We start from the raw sequence: 21,182 nt of genomic DNA, 5'->3' as shown, positions 1-21,182 counted from the left end.
AAGTCTATGGTTTTTTGAGTTTGATACAATTAACAATGGAACAAGTGAAGTATGAGCTTGCAAACTTTAAAGAGTATGATGGAAGGGATTCAGATTCAAATGAAGAGGCCCCACAACCAAAACAAGGAAAAAAGACTAGGGGAAGAGTAAAAATTGAGATGCAGTTTATTGAAAACAAGCTCAGAAGATACACTACTTTCAGTAAGCGAAAGTCTGGAATTATGAAAAAAGTTGGTTCTGTTGGAGTTTTATAGTTTTGCCTGCAGTTTACTTAAAGTTTGTTATTAAAGATTGCTCGTGTATACATATTTTATTCTATTTTTTGTGGTTTTATGTAATAAAAGTTATTCTTGATGTTTTAATTAAGCATTAATTTTTTTTTTTTTTACTAAGTAAAAATGTTTGAAACTATTCAAAGATAAAACTAGTGTTTGATATATTTTTAGTATCGCCTTTAAAATTGATTCACTACTTATTCTAGATTTTTAAATGATAAATATTTTACTTAACTATTACTAAACTATATTAAATTGTCTAAAATTAAGTGTTAAAATATGCATTAAAATTTTAAAATAAATGAACTTCAAAAAAGAAATGGTTTGAGCTGTATTAATAGGGTAAGTGTCAAATATGCACAAAGGGTCATTTTTTCACAACTGGTCACTTTTGCACGGGTTGAAACTTGTTTTATATTTTATTTAATAATTGTTAATATTGTTTTTTTTTACTATCACTGTTATGCCTTACCATTGGTCAGTAAATTATTTTCTTAGATATTTATTTGTTTATTATTAGTTTTTAAATCACAGTTACCCCTGACCCTTACCCTTGGTCAGTTTTTTCTTAGTAGTTATTTTTGTTTTTACTATCACTGTTACCCCTTACCCCTGGTCGGTATTTTTTTATTAATTATTGTTTTAATTGATTTTTTTTTATTTCAACTTTTACTGTTGTTCAAAGTTGACCCTTCATATAAAATTGACTCTTTGTGGAAAAGTTTCTTTGTGCATTATTAGCCCTTCATGCAAAAAAGTCTTAGTTCATATTTGACCCGTCCTTGTATTTATAATGTATTAATATTGATTATGGTTATTAGTTTCTAGTTTCTTAAGGGACTTTATTTGACTGTTTTTTATTTTTATGTAAAAAGTATCAGGTTACTAGGATAAATCTATACTAAATAAGATTAACCCTTAAACTAGCTGGGTCAAATTTGCAGAAAGACACTTTTGCACAAAGGGTCAAATATGCAGGAAAGGATGCTTTTGCACAAAAGGACATTTTTGCTCAAAGGGTCATTTTTGCACAAAGAAACTTTTGCACGGAGGGTCATTTTGGCACAACAGTAAAAAAAAAAGCAGAAAAATAAAAACTAAAAGATAGATTAATAAAAAATAAAAAAAGAAAAAAAAAAGCTAGTGACAGAGGGTAAGGGTTATGGATAACAGTTATAGTAGAAATAAAAAACAAAAAATAACTAAAAAATTATTAAAAAAAAAACAATAAAATAGAGTTAAAAATTAAGGTTCAAGGTTTAATTAACTTACAACTGAGGGTAAGGATTAGGGGTAACAGTGATAGTAAAAGTAAAAGAATAAAATACTAATAATAAAATAAATAAAATTTTCAAACTGTGCAAAAACAACCCTTTGTACAAAAGTGTTTTTGTGCAAAAGTGACCCATTGTGTAAAATTGACGCTGTGCAAAAGTGACTTTATGTAAAAATGTACCTTTTTGTGTAAGTGACCCTTAGTGCAAAAGCATTTTCGTGCAACAGTGCTCCTTGGTGCATATTTGACTCCAACCCAAAGTAGCTTTACCTCTTTTACCTATAAATCTTTCATCTTTAGAGACAAAATGTGATATAAACTACTTTTTATAATAAATTAAAGATTCAAAATGGTACAACTTTTGAATTTTATCAAAAAAAAGTTTTAATAATCTATTTCAACATAAGTTAGTTTAGTGATCAACAAATATTTTCATTAAATTATATGTAGAAATGATTAAAAAAAAATTCAAGATCAAGTATATTGAAAATTGTAGTTAAAAATTGTCACATGTCTAAAACTAAATTGACTAAAATTATTAAGGCCATAGGGGGGGGTCCAACATTTTTTTTTACTAAAATTAACTTTGGCTTTTATATGAAAGCTTAAAGTACAAACTATAAGCCAGTTTTTATAGAATTCAAAAATATCATTTAACTTTTGAGATATTTAACTTTTTGTAAAAATTTTCCAATATAAACGTATGGACCGCAAATTTTTTGGGGTCAATTTCCTCGGAAATTTTAAAATTCACTAAAAACCTATCTCCTCCTTCATTTTTTGACCTAGAAACTTCAAATTTTCAGGAAATGTTCCTTTTAATATTTTGAAGAATCTGAATGTTGGAATTTTTAAAGTTTTGAAAAATAAAAATTTTATCCACAAAAAACTAAAAAAAAGGGTAGTTTTTTGACAATAATTTTTTTTTTACTCAAAATTAAAAAAATTCCTACAATAGATCTCTTTAAAGTTTAATGATACACATTCTGTAAAAATTTGAGAAAGATTACTCAAAAAATGAAGGAGGAGATAGATTTTTAGTGAAATAGTCTTTTTTCGCATTTTTAGTTTTCGCCTTCCATAAGGAACCTATTGAACGCCCTTTCTTTGATCGCTTATATCTCAAAAATTACTTTGAGTTTTTTTAAGCGGTTAAAAGTGTCTGATAGCTCAGATTAAATTCTACAGAATAAGATCAGGTTGTAAAAAACAAAGTGGACCCCCCCCTATGGCCTTAACTTAAATGATAAACAGTTTATAGTGTAACTAAATACTAGATAAATATTTAATTTTAGTTATTAAAATAAAAGTTATATATGTACATATATTTCTTCATCTTTTTGCTATTAAACTTAGGATAATTTGAATTTTAATTTATATAGTATGTTAATAAACTAACTATTGACAATTCTTAAAAGTATTAACAGTAAGTTCAATAGAATTAGGTTTGAACATACAGTAGACTACCGCTTAAGTACGCAAATTGAACCCGACCAAAAAGTGCGTACTTAGCACGGGTAGTGCGTACTTTTTGACGACATAGTATAATATGAAATTTAGCTGTTTGTTTTCTTTCTTACAACTAGCCACCAAATAATTAAGCCAAATAAACAAGTCTTTTTTTTAGATAACATTTAATACATAATTCTAGTCTGCAATTTTTTTTATTAGATTTCAAAATGATTTTTTTTTCTATAAAAAGTTTCTACATAATTAATACATACACTTAATATAGAAAATCAATGATATAAAAGAGAATATTAAGCCATATTTTCCATATTTTGTTTTGTTAGAGGGAAAGTACCAAACTACATTGTGTTTACCAAACATTTTAAAAACATCAATGTGTGTACATTTAAATTGAATTATGACTTAACTATGTTGTATTTGTAGGTTTTTTTTAACTTTGTCATCTAGATTTATTTATTTTATAGAATTACAGCTCAAATATCATTATTCTTTTCACTTTTCTGCAACCACTACATAAGTATTTAGTTTATTAACATTTAATAACAGGACTGTCACAATCTCAGGCCACTTAGACTACTCAGGATTACTCACCCTAGTTTAAAAGTTGTGAAAGTCTCATGGTAACTCAGCAGGTTGGCCATTCTACCTGGAAACATAAAATAATCTGGAAAAACGTGATGATTGAAAATTTTGGCAAAAAAACTTTTGTCTTTTGTCTTTCTGGATAAGTGCGTGCTTAAGGCGGGGTGCGTACCAAAAAAGTGCGTACTTAAGCGGTAGTCTACTGTATTTATTAAACTTGTAAAACAGCTGTTGTTTTTTAATTCAAGTTTTAGTTTTACCTATTAAAAAATAAACACATATTTTTATTTGATCTACTATGGGTAATCTTTTAACATAATCTCCTTGGAAATATGATAAAAAGTAAACAATTTTACTGTATTTAATTTTAACATTGTCATAATTCTATTTAATATCTTAAAGTTTGCAAAAACAACTTACCCCATTATTTAAACCACTTTTAAACACTTTTAGATGTGTAGTTCTGAATAGAAATTTGAATTAACATTCTAATAAATAAGGAAAATAATTTTTATTCAAAAGTAATTCTTAATTTTAAACCTATGTGAAAGTAGCAATAGTTTATAATTTTCAGTAAAGTTATTTTAATATTAAATTTTTATGCTTAGAAACCACTTTTTAAATATTTTCTCATGTTAATCATATAAGTTTTGTATAGGCTTATATAACATGTCATATACAAAAGTGAAAACAAAAATTAATTTAATTTATAATTGGTGATATTTTCATTAAGTATTTGCATTGGAATTTTTTATATATCATTTGTATGTAAGTTGAGAAGAGTCATTAGATATAAAAAATTAAATTATATTTTTTTAATATAGAATTTTTTTTAGTCTTCTTATCTTAGAGTCGCTGCAAGCACTATACAGAAAATCAGTTTTTAGTAAACTGAAAAAAAGGACATTGTTCATACAACAAAAAATAAGTTAAAACGCAAAAATTCACTCTTATTTTCTTAAAAACTGTTTTTTTTTGTTTAATTGAAAAAAAAATTCTGAAAGATATTTTTGTAAATAAAGATCTACAAGTTTTTAATTGTAATTTGACATAATGTTTATCCATTTATTTTTGGACCAGGCTTAAGAAATGTAATGCTTCTAAACTTTAAATTTTAAACTATTTTTAAAAAAGTAATTTAGAATATAAGTAATAAGCTGTTGCCAATGATTTATAAGAAAATAATTCTTATTATAGACAGGGTTGCCTTTTTACCTGCATTTTGAGAAATTTTGAAAAAAAAAATTTGGAATTTTGAACAAAAATCACTTAAAAACCTAGAAAAACCTAAAATTTTAAAGAATTTTTACATTTTAAGTAGAAAATTTTTGATTTGACTTAAAAAATCTACCATATAGATAAAAAAATTTGTCATCACATTATTTCTATCTTTTTATAGTATTTAACACAGTATTTTACCTTAAACTTAAGTTAAAACTAAGAATAGACCCAAAAACAAGTACTTTTAAAAACCTGTAAGAAATTTTAAAAAGCTGTAGAAAAGTCAGTGGCAACCCTGTATAGCGTAATTAAATATTAAATCCTGTATAAATTTTTAAAAGACGTACTGAATTAGTCACAATTTAAAAACAACTTTTTTTTGTATCAAAGTATAATCTATTTATTAATCTTAACATAAATTTTTAAGTGCTAACACTGAAAGTTTGACTTGGCAATAGTTATATATATATTTCTTTCGACTTTTAGTATGTCAATATGCATTTGATAACATAATGTTTATTTTTTAAACATAAAACTGTCGGTTGGAATTTAAAACAAGTTTCAAATGTACAGTTGTTGACTTAATTCAATTAGATTGTTAAGATTAAATTTAAAAATATTATTTAATTAACTCTTCCATATTTAACAATAAAAGTTTAAATTTTTTTATAAACAGGCACATGAGTTGGCTACTTTAACTGGTACCCAGGTAATGTTGCTAGTAGCTAGTGAAACTGGCCATGTATACACATTTGCTACAAAAAAACTACAACCCATGTTATCCACTGATAGAGGTTTTTTTGCACTTAATATCATACCTAATTAAATTAGTAAAATGTGTATCTTGTTTCATCTTCTAATTCTTAATCTAAATATGCTTTAATTATGTACTGAAGTATTTTGTATTCACATTAATATTTTTCATGCGCTTATTAAATAAATTTGAGTACAAATTTATAGTCTAGTAATATACATTTATTACAATTTTTTATTTGTATTAATAAAATTGCTATGCGTACAAATCCGTTTTCTTTTAGTAACTCAATATTTTAAAATCGAAATTAACAAGAAATCAACTCTAAACAGGCAAGCAGCTGATTCAAACTTGTTTGAACGCTCCAGATAGACATGGTAACGACGATTCAGCAACTGATCGACAGAGAATGTCTGCTCAAGGTAAGTTGTTCATTTTGATGTAGATACCTTGTATTGAGTAGTATCGAAATGAGTTCGATATTCTAAGTGACCCTTTGATGGTAATGTGTCATATTAAAAGGGCTACACAAGTTAATAATTTACTTGTTCGTATAACTGATGATTTTACCCTAATTTAACCATTTAATTACTCTATTACCCACATACTGAATTCTTTTGTTGCTCACTAAACTAAAAGTAATTGATAATGTTTTATTAATCAGCCGTTTAATTGGTTTGAATTTAAACTAGGCTGTGAGGAGACAGAACTTATGTTTGGAAGTGCAGATGAAGACTCACTGACAAAAGGCGAAGTTATGAATAAAGATTTCAAAATGAATCCAGATTTAATTGCTGCTATGAATAAGAATACTAATCACCAGGTGTTTATATATTGTTGGTGTATATAATTTGATTATTTTCATTAGTACTTTTAGTTACTAAATGTTTTAAATTGTTTTGAAACTAAACTTTTAGGTATGAGTCTAAAGTTTAAGCCTTTTATGCTTCGTTTGTTTACAAATAATATGGCATATCTAGTTTTGAGTAAAAAAAGTAATATTAACAAAAATAGTTTGTCTGTTATGTATTTTGTTTATTTGAAATGTATTAACATTTTCTGTACTTTAGTAGCATGTGTGTTCTATTTTTTAGCAAGTTATAAAACATGTTTTAAACTATAGTTGCATAAAGATTGCTTTTCTCATAAAATCTTTGCTAAGTATTAATTACTTCGTTGGTTTTAAGTGTCCATCTCATATAATCAAACTCATTGTCATTTGTTTTGAGCAAATTTTAAAATATCAAAATAATTTAAATGCTTATACAATAGCAACAGTCATCAACCAGTGCAAACCACCCCATAGATCTCGTACAAAAGTGTAGAGCTCATGAAGCTGAAGAAGCTAGAGTAAATTATGAAGAAGGTCCTAAAATTTTTCAAAATATGAAGACTGTCGGTTTATTTCAAGGTAAGAAAAAAATATTTTTTTTGTAATTTGCTGTTTTTTAGTTCGTGGTATTAAGGATATTTTTTTTACTAAACTAGCTATGACTAAATGCATGATTTGCTAGGTATAAAAACAGTTAATTTACCATTGAACTCTTAAGTAATTTTTTAGTAGATTCAATAAGATATTGTTTTAGATGGTTAAGTTGTACTCTTTCTTTTTATTTTTGAAATAATTAATTGATTATAGAAAAGTTGTGATTTTCTACTAAAAACTTGATATGTTCCACAGAACTTAAAAGTCGTTTGTATAATTAATTTACTATTTTGTTTACGCAACCAGAGACTTTAAACAATAATTTAAGTTTTATAGTTTGAACTCAATTATTGCGCTTTTTTTTTTTAAACTGATATATATATATATATTATATCAAACAAAAATATCGTAAGTTATACTCAGATAAACTGTAAAAATAAAATGTTTATAATGAAAAAGTTTATCTAAAAATTTCCGTATATTTTTCAGTTTATAAATATTGTAAACATTTGTTCAGGATTGCCAAAAGTTCTGGAATCCTAGAAAAACTTAGAGTTTGAGAAATTTTGAAAAAATAACCTCGAGTTATGAACAAAACCACTTAAAAAAAACAGAAATTTTAAACTATTTTTACATGTAAGGTAGCAAAATTTTGATTATATACAAAAAGTCTATCAAAAAAAAACTTTGTATTTTTTATTTTTTTAAAATAAAAAACACATTTAGAGTAGCTTTATAGTAGCTTTTCAATATTTTTATACTAAAATGGACCGAAAAAGTTGTTTTTTTTTAAACCTGGAAGAGATTTAGAAAACCTAGAAAAAATTTACGAAAAACCTTTGGCAACCCTGTTTAATTAGTAAAAAACAGTATTTGACAAAAATAAAAATACTTTGAGATAAAAAATTATCTATTAATGCATATAAACTAAATAATTACTTTTAGTAGCGTTTAAAATTTATTAAAAAGTTTTTTTTTTTGATAAATTATTTGGGTAGGTGTCAAATTTGCACGAGCGGACAAAATTGCACGAGGGGAAATTTTTGCACGAGTTGATTTTTTTATTTATTTCTATTTTTTGTTTTATTAATTTAGTTTATTTGTTTATTTTATTTTACTATCATTGTTACCCCTAACCCTTACCCTCGGTCGGTAACTTATTTTATTTATGTTTTTTATTAATTTTATTTAATTTTAGTTTTTTTTATTTATTTATACTATCACTGTTGCCCCTAACCCTCGGTCAGCTTTTTTTTTCTTTTTAATTAATTTATTTATATTTATAATTTTTTCTTATTTTTTTGAAAATTATTATTATTGGTTCTTACTTTATTTTCATTTTTACTATCACTGTTACCCCTTACCCTCGGTCAGTAACTTTTTTTTTTAATGAATTTATTTTTTAGTTTTTTTTTTCTGTTTCTCTTGTTATATATGTATTTTTTTTTAATCTCGTACATAAATGAACCTCCGTGCAAAATTGTAACTCGTGCAAAATTGACCCCTGGTGCAAAATTGTCTTCGTGCAATTTTTCCCCTCTTGCAAATTTTCTTCGTGCAATTTAGTACCCTCGTGCAATTTCGACCCGTTCCCAAATTTGTGTTGATTGTTTTGATTTTCACAAAAGTACTAATTAATATAGCATGATGGATAAGGTAGTAAAAAATTAAAGGTAATAAAATCTCCAACCTTATGATTTTATTTAATTCTAAAAGTTTTTTCTTGTATTACGTACTGATTTTCAGTTTAATTGTTGTAATTGTTATGCATATCAGAAGGTTAAAATATTTTTACAATTAATACTACAAAAATGCTATGTCACTCTTATAAAGTCTTTTAGAGTTCAGATTAACAAACAGTTTCTATATTTTTCACTAAATTGTTATATTTAATGTTGTATTTATACATTTTATTATATTAAATTTTAATTCTGTAAGAGGATGCTACTTAAATGAGATTAACTAACGCTCAAAATTACATATAAGAATTATGTCTATTTCCATGAGCAATAATAACTTCTTAAATTTTGATTTTTTGATAAAAAGTTTTAAATGCCGACTAATTTTTTTATAAAACTAGATGCAATAAGTCAACAATCACTGCAATTTCCAACACAACAGATATTCAACAAGTTGCAACAAAGACAACATATACTAAATAACTTCAGGTGGTTGACTTTAAAGTTTTTCATATGTTTTGAGTTTAATGTAATTTTTTATCATTATTTCTAATTATTTTATTAAACAGATAATGATTTAACTTTTATTGAGACAGGCAGGGTTGCCACTCGGTCAGAAAATCAGGAAAAGTCAGGAAAAATTTAAAAATATGACAAAAGTCAGGAAAAAATGGGGGGTTTTAAAAAAAAGTCAGGAAATTTGATAAAATTAAAAAAAAATCAGATTTTGTCAGTTTAAATTTACAAAGTTCTTTGTTTTCCAAAGCCTTCAAATGGTAAAAATTAATTAAAAGTCCTTTAAAGTCAGAAAAAAATTCTAAAATTTTCCTAGAAATTTTCAAAAAAAATTGATTTTATTTCCAATGCCCTCATTTGGTATAAATTAATAAAATATTCTTTACAAAACTGCAAAAAAATTTTATTAACATATTTAGCAAGTACCCTACTTGAACAAGCAGATTTTGTAAGCTTTTTAGTATTGATGATCTGTAGCAAGGACATTTCCATAGTGAAACTGTGATATATACACAAAAGTTTATCTAGCATAATTTTAGAATCAAAGTGTTTTTTGTTGAAGTAAATAATTAAGTTCTTAATAATAAAGTACTGAATTTAGTACTTTATGTAACAAGTTAATGTGTATAATTTACCTCTTTATAATATTTTCAAAGTTGTTTAAATTTATAAAATAAGTTATAAGAGAGGTATATGCCAAGATTAAGTTTACTTATTATTTGTATTTTTTGTAGAGTAACTTAAGTTTTTAAAGTAAATAAGAGTATATTTATTTGTTACAAATTTTATACTAAATTAAAAGAGGAAATATTTTATAAATGAAAGTAAAAATAAATGAGTGCCAAAAGAAAATAAATGAAGCCCACAAGTTGTCACTTGATTTAGAGAAAAGATTCTCTTCAACAAGTGTAGGGGCAGCAGATGAGAGCGATTTAAATAAAATCAGGCAAATGATTTTAACTGCCAAGAAAATGAAGCGGAATGCAGTTCAGATGAAGGAAACCGTATTTCATTAGATGAAGGGGTTGAAGTGCTAATAAAAAAACGGAGAAAATAAATTTTACTACATACATTTAAAAAAACAGTATTTGGTTAAGTTCTTTATTGTTTTAATGTTTTAGCTGTGAAAGCTCGTTATTGTTTTAAGGTTTGAGTTGTTAAAGTTCCTTATTGATTTAAGGTTTTAGTTGTAAAAGTTCCTAATATGTCGTTTCGTTTATTTAGATACATTTATGCTAGGAAATTCTAAAAAAATTGTTACTTTTATTGTTTTAAGGGTTCAACTGTAAACATTTGTTATTGTTTAAAGATTTTAGTTGTGAAAGTTCGTTATTAATTCAAGGTTTTAATTGTAAAGTTCCTTATATGTCGTTTGTTTATCTAGATACATTTATGCTAGGAACTGCTAAAAAATTGTGTCTTTTTTCAGACAAGCTGTGTTTATAAGGTAATAGTACAAGTATTTTGCTGATAGAGCTGTTAATTACAAACATCAATCATACACAGATGGTTTAAGTGATGTACTGGAAGTTTGATGATAGAATTCAGCAAAAAACTTGTTTTTAACCTGTATTAAAATTAGTTTGAAAGCTTTATATAGTTTCAAGTGTTAGATTTTGTATTTTAGAATAAGTTAAATTTAAGAGTTTGATTTAGAAAAGTCAGGAAAATTTTTGTGAAAAGTCAGGAAAAGTCATGAAATTTTTCTAAGCTTGATCAGTGGCAACCATGGCACAGGGCTTCAGGACAAATCAATTTTCTCTTTTGAAATACTGACAGAACGTCAGTTTTTTACGTTGAAATGCTTAATAAAATTGTAAATTACTAAAGGAATCTGAAAGATATTTTAGAGTAAATTAATAAACTGTGAATTTCTAACGTTTAAACGATTTAGAAACGTTTTAGCTTTATTTTTAAACTAAGACAATATTGGCAGGATTTGCAAGAACAAATGCTTGGAATTTTTTAAGATTTTAATAGAAACTCGAGAATCAGTTAGTTTTTAAATAGATTATCAAATTGTGAATTTATTTCTAAACAAGCGTTTTGTCTGTATAAGCTTAATTTTGCTAAAGTCAACGCGTAATTGGCAAAATATCAGGATTTGTTAGCACAAGTGTTATAGAATTTCTGAATTTCCAAAAAGAAATATGAGAATAAGTTTGTTCTACTTTGAATATGTTGTTAAATTGTGATTTTCTGTCTAAATAAATAATCATTTTTTATTGTAGCCCATCATTCTGTTAGCTACCACTTTAAAAGTAGAACCTTAAATATGTCTAAAGCGGTTACATGACAAGTAAAGTTTAGGCAACTCAAATTCTCATGATTTTTTTTCTGGTGATAAATAGCGACCATAGCTAATAAGATAATTTAAAACTGAAAAAATAAAAAAATATGAAAAATTACCTTTATTTATATGCTACGCTATTAAAACCAAACTAAAAGAGTGCTTAGTTTCTTTTTGTTATAAGCCCAAGTTAGCGCCGACCAACAAGGGTTAGAAAAGTATCAGTCTAATTTTTACAAAATTTTAGTAAGAATCCTTCGATAAGTCTTGGTTATAAAATAAAAAGTAAGTAATAAAGCATTAAACGGATTGATATAATTTTTACAGTATGATACTAAATGTTTTTTAAAGACATACATTTATGTTTAATTCTCTCTTTTATGTTTTTTAAGTATTTTACTATTTTAAATGTCTTTTATTTAAAAAAAAAATTAAAAAATAAAATAGTTTTATTGTCCTTAAAAGTCATGGTATTTATATAAAATTTTATCAGAATTTAGGTAATATAACTGTAAGTTCTAAAAACCCAAATAAAATTCGTCGAGAAATGAAAAAATTGTTTTAGATAATAATTATAACATTTATAAGTAGCATAAGTTATACCACCAAGGTTTAAACATTTTAATTGTAGTATAAAATTTTGTAAAGTTTCTTAAACTTTAATTATAAAACCAGTTTTAGACCAGCAAATCATCAACCAAACAAGCGGGCATTGGTGCACAGCAGTTCTCCTAGCAACCACGCATCTCCTAGCAACGCTGTTGTTAAACCAGAATCACCAACCAGCCACGGTAGGTCGCCTGACAACCCTTGTTCGGCAACAGCGTCCCCTAACAACAGTTCTGGTAGTCTTGGCAATTATCATTATGGAAGAAATACTCCAGGTACTTTTACACGAATATGTATATGTTTGTTGTTTCATTTGATTAATGATACTGGCTGATCTGTCAATTAGATGTTTTGTAGTTTTAAACTTTTTGAAAACTCAAGTAAACTTAAGACAGGTTTAGAACTTTACTATAAGTACTTTAGAGTTTAGTAAATTTAAAAAAAATATATCTGAATATAAGTTATTAATAATATATTATACTTTTACCATAGCATTTAGATAGGAGGTAAATTATATCAGTTATAGTATTTAATTTTTTATTCCACTTAAAACTGATTTTTTATTAGATATTGTGATAAAGTCAAGTTTAGTTTTATTCACCACTGTACTTTAAAAGTTGTTGTTATTGTATTCCAAATAACATGTTTTGTTCAGGCCTTTTGTTAGAAAATAACATTAATAAGTATTATTTAATTATTTTTAGCAATATCGTATAAAATAAATTATTATTTAAAACTTTCTTTCCACTTTTATTATCTATTCGTATTTTCTTTACTTTTTTTTCTCATTGACGAACTTGTTATTCAGACCGCACCAGAATTTCAATAATAAACTCTTACAACCAACTAAAACTTGCCCGCTTCCTGCAAAGTAAGATTTGATGACTGTTTCTTTCTTTTTCTTGCTTCGGATTGCTTTTTGTTTTACTTGTGTTTCCGTATAAACTCTGAGCTGATGACTGCTTCATTTTTTTTCTTAATATCATGGTTTTTCTTATATTTCTTCTTTTTTTACTTGAATACTTTATGAAAACATCAAACTATAACTGTCTGTTCATTTTTTATGTGGTCAAAATCAAAGCTTCTAATATTTATCTCAAGCCGAACAAAGTATAGTTGTGTTACTTTTTATCATAATTTTAAATTTTTAGATTGTTTGCCAGCAACTTCAGAAATGTCAGTAGTGTCGTCCCATCCTGTTTCACAAGTAAGTTTTTTTAATTTAGTTTAAAACTAATTTTTAAGAGTTAGCATGTTTTTTTTTTGATCGTGTAAAATTTTTGTTTTTAAATAGATTTATTAAAAGTTTAGATCAATTAATGTTTTTATTTTGTAAGCGTTTAGTTTTAAATTTTTTTGTAACCATAGCTGATTGAAGATTTTACAAAGGTTTTCTAGCCAAATTAACGTTATGAACAAAGAAAAAAAAATAAATGAAACCTATTCTTTAAGTATTTTAACGTAAGCTTAAAGCTGTTTAGAACTTAGTCAAAAATACTTTTTTTAAGGATTTGCCACAGCTAGATGGAGAACCACATAGGAAAGTTATGAGAAGATAATTAAGTATACAAACAAAAAATAGTGTTAAATATCGACTAATGAAAAGTTGATTTAGTTGGTTTTAGTAAATTTTAAAAATAGTTTGTTTTAAATAAGTTTTTGTCTAGTTCGTTTCTGGTTTAACTTGGTCCTATTATTCTATTTTTCTAAATAAAGTTATTTTTAATTTTATTACTAGCCAGTAAATTTGAGCTTACTAGTTTACAATACAAAGTTATACGGTTGTAAAAAACACTTTCAATAAACTAGTTCCATTGAAGTAAAATATTCAAGCCATTTGGTTACTTTTTAAATATCTATTATAACTATTTTTTGCTTAAGTTTGATTAATTTTATTTTTATTATTTAATAAATTTTTGCAACTAAATTGCATTTAATTAAGTAGTTTTTGAAAAGACTGCTCTTTTAAATTTCTAGAGAAAAAATGTAATAAGTAGTTTAATAAGTACTACAAATATTTATACTGAATCATTTTAGAAATGCAGTGTGGAGGTAACTTAAAAAATACTTTCAATTCTTAAAATATATGTGTAAGTTGATATACTTAAATTTTAAATACCCTTTAGGAAGTCTTTAAAATTAAACTATGTAGGAAATCAAATCACAACTTAAATTTTTAATTTATTGTTATCTTTACTAATACATTACATTACTATACTAAAAATTAGTTAGGAGTTTAATTTCTAAAGAATTAAGTAGATTTTTCACTTCAATGGAGTCTCAATTGTTTATATAGTTTATGTCGAGTTAAACAAAATCAAATTTTAAATCAACTTACAGTTTTTGTTTAGATTAAATAGAGTTGGTGTCTTTTTAGAACTTTAAAATATATTGTTGTTGAAATTTTGACATCTAATTTTTTTAACAATTAGTTTGTAAAAAAAGTGTAGTAGCATCAAAATTTATTTTGTACTTTTATCGCTCTCTTGTTTAGCTATCAAACAAACTGCTTTGTTTTGTATATCGCCAGTATGTTAAATGCTTTCTTTTAATATGTGCCTTACGATATTATTTTAAAAATATATGAACCATATTTGTACTCTATTTTTATTAGAAAATATATGTTTAATTGTAAATATTGTTAGAATGCATTTTAGTTGCTTAGTTTTTTAACTCATGGATTAAAAATTTGTTATGACTAATGTTGTGTATTTCCAAACTTTAGTCGTCTGTTTTTTGTTAACATTCCAGTGTTAATATGGATGTTAGCTCGACTAATACTTGAAAGTATCTCTTATGACGTAACAGTAACAGCTGTAGTCAAACCACGATTATGACGTCGTTACACGTTCTATATTTGGTATCAATCTGAATTTACGTTGTTGACATGTTTAAGTTTTGAAGTTAGAAATTTCAAAATCTGTTTAAAAATAAGTATACGGTTAAAAGAAAATGATTTAAGTTAAAAATGTATTTTAAAGTGTTCGAAACAAAAGTCAAACTCAGGCTTTTTTATGTAAGTAAAATCAGTTTTAGATTATTTTTAGCGTTCTTTAGTTTACAGTTTTTATAATGGATGTAACAGTTGTAAGTTAAAAAAATGTAAGAAAGCCTTTTTGTCAAAGCACTTTTCTGAATTGAGTGTTTCAAAATTAATTCTAAACCAGCAATTCTAATAATGACAGACCATATGTATCTTGTCAGAATAAAATATAAAAGACTGTTCTGTTTCCATCAAAAAGTTTTTTTATATAATTTTGATATAAGAAACCCTTTATTTTTACTGCTTTTTAACTTGGAGAAAAAATCAAGTACTTATTGAAAATTATTTTTACTAAAATTGTGTTCAAGTTTTATCAACAGCATTATATTGACTTAATCTTTTTTATTCAATTTAATTAAAAGTTATTTACTTATATTAATGACACAGGTTGCAATAAAATATCTACCGATGACAAGTTTTCAATTAAATTAGTTTCTGTTCATTTTACATAAACGTTTTTTTATTTTGAAAATTCATTAAACTTTACTTCTAAGCCTTCCTAAACTCATTTTGAAACTAGCCGACTTGGCAGAGAAAAATTGCCGCCTTTTATTAAACATCGTCTCTTTTTCAGCTGTCACCCCCCGATAAACTAAACCGCACCCTAAGGAAACCCTGTTTTAGTCTTTATACTGTTAAAGTTGTTGATTTATTGTTGAAGAATTCACAAACACTAATTTATAATTAAGCTTTAAGACTAATTAAGCTATACTGAAAAACTATTCAATTCATATTATTAAGCGTTTATCTTAGATATAATATTCAAATTTCATGATATTAAAGAAATAATTGCAAAATAGAAAGTTTTACTGTCTAAATGCTTGAGGTTTTAATAGAAGTTGTACATATATATAATAGTATTTAATTACACTACAAAGTTTTAATGTTGTATTTCATATAACAACTTAGCTATATTATTCTTTTATGAGACGGAAAACAATGTGTATTTCTATAAAAAACTATGTTTTAGGTATAGTGCAGATATCAATATAGTTGTCTTTCCAACTAGGTAGCAAAATCAATAAAACTTATATAACAAATTAAGTTGTTTTACTTAAATTTATCAGTACTAATAAAAACTAATTTAAACTTAAAGACGCGTAAAACTGGATTTTTTTGTTTACTTGATGTAAACTTTTGTCTGAAAAAATTACGCTATGAAGAACTGCTAAAAGAGAATTGTAATTTTTTTTGATAAAATATTTTAGTTTTTTCATACTAATCCTTTAAAATAAAATTTTAAATATAAAACATTAAAAGTTTAATGTTCAATACAAAAAATATATGCTATAAAAGTCACACTTTTAATGGCAATGTAGGCGATACCTACCATCTAGTTTAGGGGTGGGTATCGTGCAGCCCTCTGAAAGAAAATGACCTGCCCACCAATGTGTACAAAAATTAGTGGAATCTGGCACGTAAAGGAGCGTGTAAAACTACATAGCTAAACCAAAAGTTGAAAATACACAATATACTTTTGGATTTGAAATGAAAAGCAAGTTAGGTATAGCTGACGGAAGATTTTAAACTTACACTAGAAAAGTTCACGTAAAATTATTAATTTGTCTAAACTAAAATGATAACTGCGTAATTTTCATCATAGAAGTGATCCCACTCGTCAAGGACTACATTATTCAACATCTAGCCCGTCGACTATAAACGTTGCCAAGCGCTTATATAGTTAAAAAACTAATGATTTAAAACAGGGATCAGCAAACTGCGGCCCACAATGTACTTTTCATTTAATAATACTTGTACTGTAATTGAATGTTTGTACTGTACAATATTCAATAATTACGTCTTACTGTTTTTTGTTTTAATGTAAAACTTTTGCACTATTTTTTTTTAATTGAACCAGCTAAAAATTAAAGACTTTTTTTTTTGTTTTTATGAAACATATGTTGTGGAACTTTTGAAAACGCATTTTCCTATAAAATTATATATATATATATATGTTCACTAGATCTAAGTGCGAAAGCGAAAGAGCATAATAAGCATTCAGAAATATATTCAAATATAACGGATTCAAGATTTCCATTGAGTGGAATCTAATTCAAACAGATTTTTTGGATATTAACATAAATTTAAATAGTAATACTTTTGTACCAAAAAAAAAGGAAAGTTCAAACGTAAAATACATAAATAATGGGTCTAATCACCCTAAAATAATAAGAAAAGGCATAAGTCCGATGAATAACAACAAAGTAATGAAACTCTCTACTAACAAGAAGATATTTAATGAAAATTCAAAAAAGGTTACAATGAAGCACTAATTTCAAGCGGACATGATAAGCTAAAAGACTATGACAAAAATTATCTGAATTGTAACAGTAAGAAAAACAAAAGACTAATAAAAATAATATATTTCAACCCTCCGTTTTGCAATTCTGTAAAAACTAATGTAGGTAAGAACTTCTTGGACCTTATTCGTCTACATTTTCCAAAAAACCATAAGTTCCATAAGATTTTCAACAAGAACACAATTAAAATCTCTTATAGCTGTTTGCCCAATATAAGAAGTATCATTAATTCACACAACAAAAAAATTTTAGATACTGAAAACAAAACGAATAAAACTTGCAACTGTAGAAAAAAGACAAACTGCCCATTTAACGGTAAGTGCCTCTTTAAAGATGTATATAAAGCAAAAGTTAGAGATAAGGAATATATTGGTTCTACAGGAAACTCATTCAAAAGAAGGTGGCAGCAACACAAGCAAATCATTCCCAAGAAATGAACATGTAAGTTATTTATATAAAGTTGCTTAAAATTCATCTTATCAAATACTTAAAAGTTTTAAAACCAGTTCTGCTAGTATTCTTACGTTTCTTACGTATTCTTAGTTCTTTAAATTCTTACTAAATTATTTAAAATCTACGTTCGCCCTAAACTTGAATACAATACCCCAATACGCTCCCCCTATTTAAAAAAGACATTATTAAAATTGAGTCTGTGCAGAGAAATGTTACCTGTTTTGTTTGTAATAGATGCAACATTTCAAATACCTCATACAAAGATAGGTTGGTAAAGCTCAGATTGAAGTCTCTAGAATATAGAAGATGGCAGTTTGATTTGATAACACTTTTTAAATTTATTAATGGTAAATATAAAGAACTTTTCAATCAGTTTTTTGTTTTTTCTCAGACCAATTATAATTTGAGAGGAAATGATTAAAAAAGTAAAATGTCATTATAATTTTAATACCAGTCAGTGGCAAAGTTCTTTTTTATACAGAACAATAAATATGTGGAATAAATTACAGGATGTGCTTTCGTGTGGGAGGGTGGAACCTTTTCGATTGAAACTAAAAAAAAAGAAGATTTAAATAATATAAACACCAGTAAAATACAGTGAATATCGATTAAAAATTCATTACAATGATGGTTTGAAGTAATTTTTATTTACTTATTTTTAAGTATTAGTATGACTAAGAATAATTTTTATTCCCTACGCTTTCCTCCTACTGATTATAAATTGTTGTATATAGTTTTTGTAAATGTGTAACCTTTTATAGTCAAGACATAAGTTTATACATGGAAATTTATTTTACTTTGTTTTTTGTGCATACTAATCTATATTTGATCATACAGGGCTATTTGTTTGTAATTTTCTTTACTATGCTATGTTTAGTTTTTTTAATTTTCATTGAACGTAATTTGTTGTTTCTTTTTTTGTGTGTATTGTTTAAGCGGCTCAGGTTTTAATGCCCGAGTCCATCTTCGCACAATAAACTCCAATGATAATAATAATATTGAGCGCTTTAATCCATATAATTTTATAGCATATGTATATATATATGTATAATTTTATTGGACCAGCTGAAGATTAAAGACAATCTTTTTTTGTCTTTATGAAACGTATGTTCTGGAATTTTTAAAATCGCATTTTCCTTATAAGTTCTTAAAAAGCCCTTCAAGTAGGCTCTGTAGAGAAAGATTGAGTTTAAATAGTCACCTTATTTTCTACATGTATATATATATATATATATATAGAAAATGATGTGATTAAATAAACTTAAACACTTTCCACAGAGCCCGCTTGAAGGGCTTTAAAAATTCTTTTTAGAAAAGTAGATTTTTAAAAAACCAGAATATACGTTTTATAAAGTTAAATGCTTTAATCTTCAGCTAGTACGGTTTGAAATAAATAGCACATTGCTAAAAAATGACACAAAAGTTATACAAAAAAACAAAAAACGTAATTATTAAATATTATACAGTACAAATATTCAGTGCAAAAATTAATCTTATTTCCGAACAAACAACTAAAATTCACAAAACTACAACTAAGTGACTATAAAATACTTAAAAATTTATTGTATTTTAAGAGGAGCTTTTTCGTATGTCGACAGGACGATATAAATTTACTTCTCTTGTTTAAGCAACCTTATTAATATATGTATATATACATGTATAAGTTTTGAATTCATCTACTAAACAAACATTTGTCAAATTTATTGAAATTTTTCTTTAGATAAATCTATTTCAGCTACTTGTTTACAAAAATCATATGACTACATGTGTTTAAAAGTTTAAGAACTAAAAGCTGAAGAATAAAACAAAATGGTTTAACTAAATAAACTTATAGTGGTTTATTGAACAAAAACGAAAATTTGCTCAAAGTTTTTTGGTTTAAGGACCTGGATACACAAAAAGACCTTTCGGTCATCGAGTTGCATACCCAACTTAATCAACCTTATAATGAGCTAAAAACGTAAAAAAAAAACTTTAAAGTCAAACTTTAAACTCTAAAACGAAAAATTTTATAAAAGTGAGACTTTAAATTTTAAAACATAAAATGTTTTCCTAAAAAAATATATAAAAAATTAAAAATAATTTTCGTATCATAGTATCTAACATTATACACGCATAAAATATATATTGAACTCTATGTTAAATGGTAAAGTTTCAATCTGAAATGTTTTTAATTATAGAATATATCAAAAATTTAAGCAAATAATTTAACTTTTTATATGATTTAAAAAAAAGATAAAAAGTTAAATAAACAAATAAATTTGAAGGTTTAAAAAAAAAAATTTAAGAATTTAGATTTTACTATCAACTTATTTTAACTTATTAAAAAATAAGTAAAAATAAAATAAAGCTACAACATTAAATAAATAAGTAAACAAATAAATAAAAGATAAATAAAATAAAGCCGCAATATTCAAAAAGATAGTAAAATAAAGCTGTATCCAATAAAAACAAAATAAAAAATAAAAATTTTGCTTGAACTAGATAAAAAGTATAAAATATTGTATCCTTTTATTTAAAACTTTTAGTTTTTACAAAATTGAACAAATGTCTAAATAAAGGTTTCTAACTAAATATATTTTTGCAATAAATAAATTATATTGAAAAAAAAAATTATCCTGATTCTGAAGTGTTCTAATTGAATTTAAAGACTAAGCTATTAAAAAGGTAAATAACATTATAAAGAAACATATAACACTGATAAAACTACTAATAAATCATAATTTTGTTTATTGATTCTAACAGGGCAACTTGAATAGATATAAAACTATCAACAGTTTAAAAATGTATAAAGTACTTTTTTTATAACACTTGTTGTGGAGCTTTAGCATAGTTTTGTTCAAGTATATAACATTATAAAGAAGTAGCTTGACCAAGTATAAGCTTAATCTAAATCAATAGTTTAAAAATTGTTTAGTTAAAAAAACTATACTAAAAACTTAAGTTGAAGACTTTTAAGTAACTTTACTTTTTCTAAGTAAAAACATAATATATTTAAAAATATAAAATTGTTTATAGTATATTTTACGCAAATAGTATGTTATCATTAAAATTTAACTTGTTGTTATGTAAAAGTGTTAGTTAATTAAATAGTTTATATATTTTGTTAAACGCACTAAAAACCTGTCAAAAACAAATATTTAATTGTTATCAGCAATTAATATTTCAGTTAAAGGATTCACATCATCAAATAAGTTTTGAAAATTTGCAAACAAGTATATTTCTACTACTAATGGAACTAAACATTGACCTGAAATATTTTTTAATTTTTGATAATAATAATAATAA

General features: G+C 25.3%; 1 protein-coding gene across 3 annotated transcripts; it reads left to right on the top strand.

Annotated features, from left to right (window-relative positions):
• On the top strand, positions 1-14,532 carry LOC145829299 (uncharacterized). Of its 3 annotated transcripts, none has more exons than XM_082937060.1 (10): positions 1-230; positions 5,501-5,618; positions 5,911-6,000; positions 6,271-6,401; positions 6,851-6,989; positions 9,085-9,172; positions 12,171-12,373; positions 12,907-12,969; positions 13,250-13,305; positions 13,607-14,532. In XM_082937060.1, the coding sequence occupies exons 1-10, from the start codon at positions 36-38 to the stop codon at positions 13,655-13,657; spliced, it is 1,134 nt and encodes a 377-aa protein (XP_082793186.1). In that variant the 5' UTR covers positions 1-35; the 3' UTR covers positions 13,658-14,532. The 3 variants fall into 3 exon arrangements, with proteins under 3 accessions (XP_082793186.1, XP_082793185.1, XP_082793187.1); XM_082937059.1 differs by having other exon boundaries at positions 12,165-12,373; XM_082937061.1 differs by lacking the exon at positions 12,907-12,969 and having other exon boundaries at positions 12,165-12,373.
• Positions 14,533-21,182: the final 6,650 nt, after the last annotated feature.

Source organism: Thalia democratica, chromosome 2, assembly GCF_965202585.1.
Source record: "Thalia democratica chromosome 2, ktThaDemo2.hap1.1, whole genome shotgun sequence".
NCBI lineage: Eukaryota > Metazoa > Chordata > Thaliacea > Salpida > Salpidae > Thalia > Thalia democratica.
The sequence above is the reverse complement of the archived record's forward strand: the minus strand, read 5'-3'. Positions and strand labels throughout refer to the sequence as shown.